General features: G+C 41.9%; 1 protein-coding gene across 1 annotated transcript; it reads left to right on the forward strand.

Moving 5' to 3' along the window:
• The first annotated feature begins 752 nt into the window (after positions 1-752).
• Positions 753-14,052, forward strand: LOC119890586 (golgin subfamily B member 1-like). Its single transcript, XM_038701915.1, has 16 exons — positions 753-903; positions 2,497-2,556; positions 3,796-3,951; positions 5,109-5,246; positions 5,590-5,700; positions 6,349-6,504; positions 6,730-6,909; positions 7,077-7,199; positions 7,431-7,544; positions 7,733-8,036; positions 8,382-8,497; positions 8,773-8,890; positions 9,047-9,138; positions 9,230-9,380; positions 12,795-12,900; positions 13,845-14,052. Exons 2-16 carry the CDS (start codon positions 2,512-2,514, stop codon positions 14,050-14,052), a joined length of 2,118 nt encoding a protein of 705 aa, XP_038557843.1. The 5' UTR covers positions 753-903; positions 2,497-2,511.
• Positions 14,053-14,220: the final 168 nt, after the last annotated feature.

A 14,220-nucleotide genomic window follows, 5' to 3' on the forward strand; every position in this document is an offset into this window, starting at 1 on the left:
CTATGTAGTTTTTGTAATGTCAACAATAGGCAGTATTTTGAAACCTGGTGTACTTTGATTGACTGCATGTACTTTGTGAAGTGAAAACAAGTGTCATTCTTTGACAGAATAATTTCATTTTGAGTCAGATTTCCAGTGTTTTGGTAAAGATAGTGTGTGCAGAGAAAAATGTGTTATATTTTGAAATAGAGTTAGTATATATTTAACAAAATGTGTTTTTGAGAAGAAAATTATCCATTTGGCCAATTGTGTTTTGTAGGTGTGAGTCTGTGTTAAGAGTTTAGAAAAAGTATCTGAAGTATGGGTAAGCGCTTGTTAGCGACTGAAAAAAAATGTAAAATAGTTTTTTGTAGTTTACAGTTGTGCTAACTAAGTTTGCAATGTATTTATGTGTTGACATTCTACCTTTCTCTGTTTGGATTATTTAAAGGTCAACGACTAACCTATGAACGTGGAGCTTATTACAGAAGGATGGCAATTCTTTTTTCAAAGAAAAATAATCTCTCACACGAGCAAAGTGATCCTCACAACGCAGTTTGAACAAAAACGGAAATAACAGACAGGTCATTATCTTGGTGTTTGCTTCCTCTTTGATGGAGCAACACGGGCCTCTTCTGGAGTAAAAACATATCATGAGCTAATTGAAGACTTCACCTCTGCGTAGCTCTGGCCGGTCCGATCATATCCGTAACCTTTATGCACCTTTTTTTTTTTTTTAATCGATAATTATACAAATGGTGAAAAGATGCGTGTCCTCGAGACAGCATTGCGCATGCGCAGATTCCTCCCAGTTGTCTGTTGACAAACGTGACCAAATGCATATCTCTGTCCCGTTTGCAAATCCATCGCCAAGTGGAATAAAATGTAATTTCCCGGGATTTTGTCGACGTTGCGAGGTTTCAGGTGGGTTCTTTACGACGGCTGTGAATCCGGTGTTCATTTAAAAGTAACATTTAACGGACCGAGTGGACAGTCAAAATGCAGTTCAGTGCTAGCTGAAGTTAGCATGCAGCTAGCTAAAGTTAGCCAGCTGGATTCACGTTACTTAGCGATAACTCGTGTCTGTTTAAGTAACTGCCCGATTTTCCGACGCCAGCCAAAGCCCCCGATGCCTTCTTTAAGTAGAAGTGTGAAACATTTAGGGTTAAAATGAGCGGTTGCACGGGTTTTGTCAGTAACATTTGGGGGATGCAAGCTAGTAACTTAACGCTAGCTAATGTCAAAACGTCCGACAACTTTCAGTGACGCTAGACTTGTTAGCAGTGTTGTGTTTGAAATAGTAATGTTCTCCAGCTCAGTCAGCAGTATATTCTGCGTTTTTAAAGCTGCAGATTGGTCGATAAAGAGAAACAGAGTTGTCTGTCTTCAGGCGTTAGCATCTGCCTGCAGGGTTTTTAACAGTATTATGTAGTTTCTTATGTACATGTTCGTGATGAATGTGTCTCCTCGGAGAACATTTGAATTTGAAGCATCACGCAATCAGGGAACATTTCTACTCCACAGTTCACCTGCTCCTTTTTTAAATGTTTTGCTAATTTCAAATAAGTCAATGGATTTTTGTTTTTGTGTAAATAAATGACATAAAAGTTGATGGAAATATGTCAGACATTTTCATTTAGGGTAACTAGCTTACTGTGGTATGCATGAGAAAACCAGTTTGACCTGATTTCCCCTGCATCACGTGGGCTGGGCTGAATGAATCCGGCTGATCATGCACCCTGTCAGTGTCCCTCCACCTTACACCAGGCCTCAAGTCCCGGCCCGTTCCAGTTGTTTGTGCACAAGACAAACCTGTCAGTCTGGTTTTAAACAAGGTTGTTGTTTTTGCTGCTGAAATGGAGCCTGCGACCAGCTGTGAAGTGACACAGTCTGCTTGGCCTGCATCTGGCCTGCTGCTCAGGTTGCCTGATGAATTGACCTGAAAGCATGTACGCCTTGATCTATTATCTGTTATTCTAGGGTGCTTGTAAATATTTTAAGGAAGGAACACAGTGTAAGAGAGAGAGTGAAGTCTTATGTTGCCTGCAACTCTATAAGGGCTGACCTGCTCTGTGTAATACAGTACGAGTCCTGTTCTTTGGCTCAGCCACCGCCTGGGAACCATAAAATGAGTTAGGTGGTTTATCATCTGTGTTGTTTGCTGCTGATGCTATACATCGTTTGACATGTAAGGTCCTCCGAGCTACAAGGCAACAGCAGCAATATAAAAGTGTCAGTGTCGCAGTGAAGCACCATTCTGAGACTATATTGCTGTGTACAATTTAATTTCAATTTGAAACAGGATGTTTGATGAGTGACCAAATCAGTGGAATAGGCAGTTTCAGCATCCTTGAGTCTAGTTTGAATTTATGACTAGCCATGCATGGAGGGGATTAAAATAGAGACAGAATGGGTCTGATAAATAATGAATACTGACTAAACAGTGAAATACTAGAGAGCCCAAATCCGACCACCACAATGAAGTATTTACTCTGTGTGTGTGTGTGTTTGTTTTAGGTCTGAACTGAAACCATGCTGAAGTGGTTATCCGGTGAGGAGGGAGCGCCTGGCTCTGTAGTAAGTACACATGTGCATATTTGTCATTACTTGAATGGTCACATGTACTGTGTCAGGTGACTGGCATCGAGGAACCATTGTAAGCAGTAACGGATCCCGCAGTTACACATCTGAGTTCAGAAAGATCGTATATTTTATGAGTGAGTAACATGTCTCACAACTTGCTTCCATCGAAGCGTTTAAAACAATCCTGGATGTAAAATAATGGCTGTAAAACTGAAGAGAAACGCTAATGTGTGTCTGAAATCACAACAAAGTGTGTTGCTCTATTCATACATCTTTAAAATGAAATAAATGTCACAGAGTGGTCGTTGAGTTTAGTCAGCACTGACGACGTTAACAGAATCATTTCATGTTATCTATCTTGTGCAGCCAAAGCTCTGCTGTCTGTTTCATTTCCAGATAGACTGGATTTAGGTAGACTGCTGAGCACGGGGCTTTGACACAATCACAGCTCACACTTCCTGTGAGGGGTGACCACTGCTCCAGCTTAAATCCCCCCACGCATGCCCATCCTATTTTCTCTGCAGCTTATATATCTTATATATCTTTATATTATTAGGTCTTGCTAGGAATGATTCATACAATCGCTCGTATTTTTTACTTAATACAAAACATTGAGTTTAGCTCGTTCAGTTCTCACCCTCGAGTTATCTCCTACGTCTCTTGTTCCACCTGACCTGATACACAGGATTGGTATGGTGACCTTTACTGACCTTAGTAGATGGGCTATGTATCGGCTAGGGCTGCGCGATATGGCCAAAAATATTATCATGATAAAAAATATAATTTCTTTTGATGTCGTTAATTATCACGATATGTCAATCATTATTTCTTTAAGTTAAGAGGCAGATTTTTTTGCTCCTGAGGGAAAGTTGACAGGTAATTGTGGTTTTAAACTGTTCGTTATGGTCAGAATATGATAAACACTGTAGTTAAGTTTACAAATCTGAGGTAGAACCTTCTAAACAAGTATGATAAAATCTTAAAATTAAGTTAAAAATCTTTTCACTCCCTTTTCCTCAAGAAAATAAAATCTTAATTGAAATATAAAGTGCTAATTTGTTTCTGATTCAAAACTAATTAAATCAAACATTTATTGAAAAGGTATTATATTGTTATGGAGGAAAGTGAAATTGCTTTAAGTTCATTTGTTGTCTGACTAGGATGTGCACTTGATGCAGCATTGAAAACCATCTCTGTGGTCACAAGCCCCCCATCTCTCCTGTCTCTCCCCAGGGCCCGGGCTCCCCCCACGGTGCTGCTGCTGCTGGAGAGGTTGCTGTAGATGAAATGGCAGAGCGGCTCACCCAGACGGAGCAGCTTGTCACTCAGCTGAAGGAGATGATCCGGGAGAAGGATGCTGCACTTCGCTCCAAAGATGACCAACTTAAGGTGAGGACGATCTCCTCGCTGTCTTCACAAGTCAGTAACAGGAGTAAATGCCAGCTGAAAGTTGATAAAGAACGTTATGTGCACTGTTGAAGCGCTCTGTTGGCTCTATGAAATCATCATTATTGTGTAATTATTTGTACAGCATACTGTAGTTGTTTATGCCCATCAGTTACTGTGTAACTCTCTGTATAACACTCGCTCGTTCTGTGATTGTCTTAACCATGACACTGGTTTTGTTTTCAGTATGTGTCTCATTTGCCAGTTTAATGTTATCTAAATGAAAGTGTCATTGTCAGTTTGTGGGTTTAAAGTTCATTGTCTTCAGTTGTGGTTGGGGGCGCTCTGTTTACTTCAGTCTCTGTGTATTTATAATACTGATATGTTAATTCCATGTGTTATGACGTGACGTGGGCTTTAGCTGATGCCGTTCTCCTGGTACTAAATGAAATGAAGCACGCTCTGGGGCCTTGTATCTGACTGAGCCAGGCACAGTTGGTCACATGGCTAATCTAAAATAGTTTGTAATGCTTCAGTGGCTGCTCCTGTTAGTCACTGACTGAGATCACTAGTTAACTATTAAACTCCCAAGTCAAAGTCTACTACACAATAATAATAGACAGGAATGTGAGATTAGAGTTCAGCCATCACTGTAAATGTTTGGTTTAGAAGCACATTTACAGGAGAGTGCAGAGAGGAACACACAGGTCATCATTAGTACAGGTACTAAGACAACAACAGGCAGTTGAAGTGCATATATATATATATTATACATATCTGTAGAGGTAATATACAGTATGCACAGTGTATAATTAATGTACTAAGATATTTACAGCATGAGCATGTGCAGCAGTTACTGTAGGCAGGGAGGGTAAAAGTAAAAATATAAAATATATAGTTCAGGTGTAAGTACAAGTATTGCTAATAGTGAGATATCGTATACAGAACAAACAGCTGGAGTATGAATATGGTGTATACACTATAGATATGTATATGATATGTACAGACAGGTGTATAAATATGAACACGCTATAGGTCAGATATATACAGCATGGATCTCGCACTATTAGTCATATCTTTTTTGGTAGCATCTGCTCCAATGTTTAAATAGTGTCTGCTTCTAACTGACCAAACTGAAGAACATATTGTGTGTGACGCAGGTGGAGAAGGAGACGTGTGAGGCCAGATTGTCAAAGCTGCGTCTCCAGAATAAAGCCAAGGTGACGTCCCTCACCACACAGCTGGAGGAGCTGAAGAAGCAGCAGGGAGGTCAGGGCACGCCAACACACAGCAAAAAGGTACTGGCGCAAACGCACACACATTTACGGTGACAGTACATGTGAAAATGAACCGCAATTAATAGATAAATTCCCCAAACCTCACCACTATGTGTGTGATTCTAACTTTACTTTGTTGAAATCCTAATTCAGATTAAGCAGTGAGAGATTTTCACCACTTGGGGGCACAAAGGCTCTGATGCAAAGTCACTGTAAAACACACGTACTATTGGTTTAAGTTATTGTGGGTAATATGTTGACACAGAGCAATGTGAGCATCCTGTTTGAGTCATGTTTCTGATCTTCTTGCAGTTATAGTCCAACGCATGATCTTCTAGCGTTGTCTTGTCTTGTTTCCCTGTAGGGGTCATCAGAAGGAGAGCAAGCGAGTCGGGGCAAGATTGTCTTGCTGAAGAAGAAGGTCGAGGAACTGGAACATCAGCTTGCACAAAGAGTGGAGGAACTGGGAAACATGGTAAAGTATCTACAGGCGAAGAAGATAAATTCATTCTCCTCATGAGCTCATATATAAACTATGTTATTTCAACTGAGCGGTGTCACAAAGAAGCTTACGGGTAGAAGATTAATTACAAATACTTTGTTATGGCTGTTAAGCCCAGAGGACGCATCAGGACAGACTTCCTGTCTTGTTAGTGAAGTCAGCTTACGTGGTTGATGGTATGTCTGTGACTTGTTGTGGTTGACATATTGGATCACCGGGTGAACAGTTGTGCGTGTTCAGCGCCTAAATACATTTCTCATCATTTGCTGCTGCCCTATGGTGCGTCCAGACCTCTCAGATCGGGATCAGGTCTGCTTTCTGTCCCCAGAGCCAGAACTAAACACAGTGAAGCAGCGTTCAGTTATTATGCTCCACATATCTGGAACAAACTCCCACAAAACCCGAGGTCTGCTGCAGCTCGGTTCTTTTAAATCCAGCTTCAAAACAATTCAGTTTGCCACTGCATTTTATTTAGTAGTTTGGCCTGTTTTATTCTATTTGGGCTTATTTTTATCTTCAATTTTATTTTTCTTACATTTGTATGGTTATCTGAGGTGGACAGGTATACATTTACACACAAGCTTTGAAATTTGAACGAATATCATTATTAATTTCTTCCAGAGGAAGGACGCCGAGTCACAGCGGCAGCGAGGCGAGGAAATGGACGCTATGCTGATTGAGAAAGACAAGAAGCTGGCAGAAAAAGAGGCCTACATTGTCCACCTGCAAACAGCGTTGGCAGGAGACCAGCCCATCACACCTGCACCACAACAACAGGTCATACACCTCACAAGAATGTGGTGTGAACATCAATACAATACAATACATACACAATGTGAGATTAGGACAGAAGAAATAATAAGAGTTTACGGTATGCCCAGGCATTCATTTGTTTATGTTCAACCCAAAGGGCAGTAATGCATGTTTATTACCTTCCCCTGCTCTCTCTGTAGAGTGTTGTAAATCCACTCATTGAGGCTCACCTGTGCTTTACCTCCTCAGGTGACAGAGGACAGTGGAGCAATGCAGGAGCTGCAGCTGCTGGTGCAGAGCCTGACCAAGAAGGTGGGAGAAGCAGAGGAGCGCTACAGTTTGCTGCAGGAGCAGGCGGACAGCCTCAGAGAGCTGCTGGCGACAGAGAAGGAGCAGTACAGTCAGAAGGAGAGCATGTACAAACAAAATGTAGGCTTTCAAAGCACTCAGCTGGTACTCTGGCATATTTCTGAATGGGGGCACCGGAGCGTCTTTTCCAAGTGCATGCAAGCAGTGATGCTTCTATTGCAGAATTTGATACTGCTGTCTGTATTTGCAATCTCCTGTCTGATGAAGCACCCTGTGTTTGTTTTTAGATCCAGACGTTCAAAGACATCATCATTCAGAAAGATAACCAGCTGACGGAGATAAACCAGATGCATGAACAAGAGCTCTTCAAGTTAGCAGCAAAGTCTGATGCCAGTGCAGACTTAGAGCAGGTAGTGACTGCACTCATTTCAGCTTAACTTGTGTTAGGAACAGCTTCTGTCATCTCTTTGTAATACGTTTGTAACGCCTGCTGAAAGATTTATTTCTGTTCAGTGTAACGATCCACAGTCAAGGCGCCGCTGTAGACCGGTGATTCTGGTTAACACATGGAGTTACTGTATGTGTTGTGTTTAGTCTCATTGAATCTGTGTAATTGTATTTTTTTGTATTATCCTCCTCAGCTTCTGAAGGCTCTAAAACAGAAGCTTCATGAGAAGGAGGAGGTGCTGCTGGGTAAAACCCAGGTCATTGACGTTCTCCAGGGAGAGGTGGACGGCAGGGACCAACAGATAAAGGTCAGAATAACATCTCTTCACTTTAAACATTTGTTTCCTCTTGGTATATATTTTATGATCACATGCTTGGCTTTTAATGATGCCTACAGAATATTCTCCCTTGATATATGTAGTAGCCATTCCTTAACTCCATCTTCCCCGTCATTCCCCTGCCTGTCCTGCCTCTTCATTGTCTTTTCACCCCACAGGAACTTGCTGAGCGGCTGCGTCGGCTACAAGTAGAACGAGAGAGCTTGGAATCCAAGATGGAGGCAGAGAAGCATGTGATGCGAGCGCAACTTCGTGACCTGATGGAGAAGCAGCAGGCGGAGGTGCAGCGAATGGCTGAGCAGCATCAGGCACAGATGGCCCAAACGCAGCAGGATCTCCTGGGGCAGCTGGAGGAGATGAGGAGGGCTGCGGTAACAGCGCCACCTGCCAGTCAGGAGCCCTCAGCAAGTGGAAACGTGCCCGCAGATTTAGCCTCCATACAAAGGATAGCTGAGCTGGAAGGTTGGTTGTTTTTCATTTGGGTTTGTCATCCTCACTGTTCACCATACATTAGAGTGAAAGCTCGTCGTTTTTACAGCCCTTCATCAGTAAATTCTCGTATTACCCACATCAAGAGGACACTTTTCACCACGTTTAGCACTGAATCAGATGCAGAGTTTTTAAATCTTATTTTTAGATTTTCACCCAGATGTTTACCCATTTTGTAAAATATACAAATAGAAGTAAAATTACCCGATTTTAATAAAACAATCAGCCCTATTAAATGTAAATAAGTGGGATCTCTTCAGAAACCATGTTCATCTTTCATCCATTTCATCCGACTTTCTCTCCATTTTCTCTTTGCAGCCCAATCGAAGCAGAAAACGGATGAAGCCACCAGATCAGATGCCAAGTTCCTGAAAATGAAAGCCTGGTCTAAATCTCGGATCAGACAGTTGGAGGAGGAGTTAAAGAAAAGCCAGGTGAGATGTCAACATTTTTTGGATTTCATCTTCAAAAAGTTGTGCTTATGTTCCTTTCTATAGGTGCCCTGTTATTTTCTAATTGAAATTCAACCCTGTTTTTATCCCCAGTCAGATGAAAGAGATGTGGCTTCATAGGGAATTACAGGAAACTCTACTTGTTATCCAGAGTAAAAAATATAAAACGCATCAAAATGCAGGCAGAACTCTTCTAAGAAAGTCTGTGAGGTGAAAGATTTGACCCATTTAAAAGATGTTTACTTTGTCCGCTCTAGGCTGGAGGTGCCCCCCCTGACCTGACTGCCCTGCGGAGTCGTATCACAGCACTGGAGGAGGAGAGAGAGGAAAACATCTGGAAAGTGGAGCAATACGAGGAGCTCAAAGCAAAGAACGGTACCAAAACAAATCATAGCGGCTTGTGTAGCGAAAACACCAGCGCACCATATTCTGTTTGTAAATTTTACTCTCCCACTGTATGTCTTAAATCTGCAATGTCATTGGTAGCTTTGATGCCAAAATGAACATTGTGTGTTTGATGTTTTCTGCTAGACATGCTGGAGGCTAAGCTGGTGGTGTATGAGGAGCAACAGAGGACGCTACAAGCAGACCTGGAGCAGTTCACCAAGAGGGCTGCCTCTCAGGTCAGGGATCCAGGCCTTTTCTTTTGCTGTACACTTGATGAAACCTGCTCATTGTTGATTTCTTGTAACTCTCTGCTCCTTTTGGTCACAGGCAAGTGAGTCGGGCAGTGCTGACGACACTCAGAGCCAGGTGCTGGAGTGGCAGGAGATGGTGGCTGAGGCAGTCAGCGCCAGGGACCGGGCCAAGGAGGAGAAGGCTGCCATGTCCCTCCGCATGAGCCACATGGAGGAGGAGAGAGAGGGTAAGGTTGCTGCTGGGGGGGGACGCAGACTCATGAAAAGCCTGGTCTGTCGTTGACATTAAATAGAAGATCACACATGGATGTTGGTTTGCTGTACGTGCTCAGACTTGCCTAATGCCAAATCTCACACACGCTCATGCTTAGTGAGTTTCATTCATATGAAAACATTAACTTAAGTAACCAATATGTGATTGATCCCTTTCTTTTAATAACTGCAAGTTGCTCTGTGTGGAATGCAACACGGCACACAAACAAGCAAAATAGATCTACTAGTTTAGAGTATTAAGTACTCAGCAGTAGTAAACTTTCCGTTCTTTACTTCACTTTAATTGATATAATTATCAGTTATTAAACACCTCTCAATAGAAAGCGATATGAGTCAATAAACCCACCGCCAGTTTGTGTTTCACTGTTTTCCACGAGTCCTCTGTTGTCTGACTGAACATTACTTTCTTTTTCTTAATTTTTCCCACCGTTGTTAACGAGGAGCATTTGTTTTACGCTGTGCTACCTCCCATCTCGTGGACCTCCACCCCCCAACACTCTCCCCCTCCAGCCCCTGCTCCAGGGATGGGAGCAGCCACACAGAACAGTTTCCCATCAGTTTTGTGCATGCAGGCTCCTCTAAACCTCCAGTGCAGCTCGTGCTCGCTGTACTGCCCGCAGTTCCCCTGAATTTCACCTTTGCTGGGGTGAGCTACAGGCAGTACAGTGGCAGGCTGCACCTTAGAGTCTGCCATTTTGTTTTTCCTTTCTTCTCCTCTCCTGTGTTGTTCCATTCTTTCACCCCTTTCTGTCTTTCTGTTCCTTCTTTCAATCGTTTGATTTCTGGTGTGGCCACTAAAATATTTTGGAATAATCCATCAGTTAAACAACATTTATCTTTTGTTGTAGGATGGCTAGATTTTCACTAACTCTGGGATGAGAACTAATGTGTGTAACGATATATTGAGAAAGAATGTCTTTGTTTGAAGGCCAATAGGCCAAAAGATAGAGAAGAAGTAATCGTACACTTCATCACACAGTAATTGCTTCAGTCATTACTGATAAAGCTGGCACACTCCAGGTGTTTTCAAATGTAGTATTCTCAGTTCAATTCAAATTAGCTTTATTGGCATGATTGTGTAACAACAATATTGCCAAAGCATCATACATACAACATAAGAACAATCAGCCCCATACATTTCATTAAACAAGTAATCAAAGCGTGTGTGTGTTCTCTTGTAGTGGTCCGAGTTACTGTAGGAGCAAAATTAAAGTTATGGTATTTGGATCTTCTATGAGAGCTTACTGGCAGGAAATAACACAATAATAAATCTTTTATTACTCAGACAAATTGCATTTGTCCCTTCGAACATCAAGCTATTTTGTGAAAAGTAGTAATGCACAAAATATATTCTTCATTAATTTAAGTAAAAGAAAGCCAAAGTCGTGCTCATAATGAAAAGGCTAATGGTCCCTTTTATATAATTATGGCTGTTGATTTTGATTAGCTGTGTGTGCCACTGACTGTTAAATTACTGAAACGACAAAGTGAAGTAGATGTTAATGAACTTAGTGTGAATAATGAGACTCAAAAGCCTCACAGCTGAACGCAGAGCCCTCACAGTAATTAACACTTTTTCAGCAGTTAATTTTACGGAGCTGTGTCCCCCATTCTTCTTGTGCTGACAGGAAATTATAAACCTTTCTTGAAACATGTCCTTGCACCTAGTTAGTAGAGACGGTCCTTTTTCACCTTTGCATTCAATCCAAGCTCTCCTATTGGTGAAAGTTTCTTTGGTGGTGTAATTCAGGTGGAGTGACTATGGGAAGCACATATTCTAACTTGCTTATGTGGTTGGTGATGCATTAAAGTGCTGCTGGAAATACTGTTTACACGTTTAAGTGGAAACTAATGAGTTGTGTGATCCAAGAGTTTCTCTGATGTGGCTTTTAGGGTGACGATAGCAAGCATCAGTTGCTATAAACAATAAGACATGTTGACTTCACCAGCATCAGTTCCTGCTAAGCGTTTGCTTCTCTGTGTTGCCCACAAAGCCGGCAACGGGCAGCTCAAACTGACGGTGTGCATTATGTTGTTATAACCAAACCCATATATAATATATATATAAGGGAGAGTTAGTCCTAAGGCGACACATATGTTTGCAATTTCATTTTGGGAAAGAAGAAAAAGATTGTTTGGCTTCCCTGTTGAGAATTTGATTGCATTAATCATTATAAAGGGTCGTATGGCTCAGCTCTCTGATCTCACCTTATGAATGTCTGAATAAGCTGTATGCTTTAAGTGTCTCACTTAAAACATCAGAGGTCAAACGCTTGTGCAGCACGGCGTTCTTGGAAACCAGCAGAGGACTAACACGCTTGGCTTCATGAATAATACTCATGTTCTCCTGTTCTTACATCCTCCTATTTAATCCCTTCTGCTGTGGTCAGTGTAGGTGCAGTATGAGGCAGACTGGCTCTAATCTGCCCAGACTTGTTTACTCGACATGAATGGTGTTTTAGTAGTTACAGTTATAAGAATGTTTTATTATGTGCGTAGTCCTGTAGAAGTCCCTCTCTGCTTATACACTGAACCCACACTGACTATGCTTAACCACTGAACTCCTTTTCTTTTTCTGCCCCATCCTTTGCATTGAGCTGCCCCCCCCCCCCCCCCCCCCCCCCCAATCAGCCTGTTATCACAAACAGATGGGAACAGTTTGTTTAGTCTAATCAATTTGGCACTGCCCTGCTTGCATCCTATGCTGCTAAATGAAAGTGAAGAGCACTGCAAGAATCCCCTCAGACCTGTACCTGCCCGGAGTTACTCTGAATAACTGTCTGATCTCCCTGTTGGAGAAACAGTGGTGAAACACTGGCTTTAAGTGTGACTCATGAAAATGGACCCTCTCCTTCCTCCCACAGCCATTCTGCTTCCTGTCTCCCACATGTTTGGATGCTGTTTTCCTTTGCTATGCAAATTAGGTGTGCATGGCTCTGACCAGAATGTTGCCTTTGAAGTGTTTCTCAGGTCCACAGACCTTATGCAAATACAAAAGTGCATACGTATCTAGAGTTTGAGTAACTTCTCTTTCTCCATCCTTGGTTCTCTCAGTCTCTGTCTCCATACTTCTCTATAGTCGTCACTATTGTTGCTTTTGGATGAAACTGTTATCTAGTTACAAAGTTCATTTGTAGTGTTGAACGTGTCTCATCTCACTCTTCATCAAACCACCACCTAGACGCCAACACACTTATCTATTCTCCATCTCTGTCGTCCTGTCTTCAAAAAATGTCTTCTTTCACTCTGCCATCGTTCTGTCCTGCACATTTTATACCCACTACCCATCCATAAATACATCCTTCCCCTTCCCTGTGGCACAAAACTGATTGAGGATGACTGGTTCTTTCCTGGCTGCTCTGATCCAGCACTGGCCTCTAGGCAGCAGGAGTTGGAGGAGGAGCTGGCTCAAGCTCGGGGGCTCGGCCAACACAGGGCCAAGAAGCTGGCAGCGCGGCCCAACGAAGCCTGCAGGTAGGTGGACAGGCTGACATTACTGTGGTTGTGCCATGGTAATACCAGCATACTTTCAGACGTTTGTCAAAAGCTTATATGTGTGTGATGTTTCCGATGGCATAGAGAGGAGGAGCATCTCCTGCAACTAACGGCTAACCGCACCAAACATTTATTACACAACATTTACTACCCTTTCAGAATTCAAGCCAAAGGTATTCTGCCTGCTGTGCTGAAGTAAGATTCATAGTCAACACTTTCTGGGTGTCGATTGTAATTTTAAACTTAACTGTAACATTTTGGAAGCAGTTACAAAGTTTATTCAGTTGAAACAATAATGATAATAATAATCTGAAGATCATTTCTACTCATACAGGAAGCAATTGTGTATTAGTAGGGGTGGGAATCACCAAAGGCCCTGCGATACGATATTATCACGATACTTATGTCACAATACGATATTATTATTTATTACCTTTTTTTCAACTTAAAATTTTGTTCCCAAATGAAAACTCTTTTTCTCGTGGACTGAAAAAGCAATGATTTCATTATTATTGGACCAAAAGTACAATTTATATAATAAAGATCGACCATGACATCCGTGTATCGATACAGTATTGCCACGGAAAATATCGCGATACTATGTTGCATCGATTGTTTCACTTTCCTACCAGAAATGCAGCTTACATTAATTAAAGGTAGCTAATGAATTGCAGTCTTTCAGAGAAGGTACACAATAAAAAGCCAATTTATATAACACAATAATTGCAACAAAAAGATACCGGATGGTCTGCTTTTTCATATGGACTGGGCACTTATTCTATCAAAGGAATAGTTAGTATTTTGGGAAATACACTTTCTTTTTGAGAGTTGAGAAGTTCAGTACCACGATCATCTGCCTGTAAGGAACTGATGCTCTATAGATTCTCTTTGCCCTGCTTCAGTTACGTTTATCCCACTTGCAGGAGGATTTCGAGGATTTTGTTGGACACCCCATTCCAGGACCGGCGGAGCACCTCTGAGAGCACAACCCCGATGGAGGGAGAGAACATGGGAGGTTGGTGGCCCGAGTACAGTACTCCTGACACAGGTGTGAGACCGCTGGACAGTTACACTAGCATGCACCGGTCATCCGCTCATTACTTTGGGAACCTTGAGTTGTCTTTGGGTTGAATTTTGTTGTTTTCACCATAACCCTCCAAACTTGTGTGTTGGATTGTGGCTGTCGGTGGTTTTGTCTTCTTTTTTTTTTTCATTTAACCTGTAAATATTGAAATACTATTATCACGATCTATGAGTCGCACTGTAGCTCAATTAAACTTAACTCACATTTGTTTAAAA

Source organism: Micropterus salmoides, unplaced genomic scaffold, assembly GCF_014851395.1.
Source record: "Micropterus salmoides isolate LMB-PRFRI ecotype aquatic unplaced genomic scaffold, ASM1485139v1 Ms_hic_scaffold_6, whole genome shotgun sequence".
Taxonomy (NCBI): domain Eukaryota; kingdom Metazoa; phylum Chordata; class Actinopteri; order Centrarchiformes; family Centrarchidae; genus Micropterus; species Micropterus salmoides.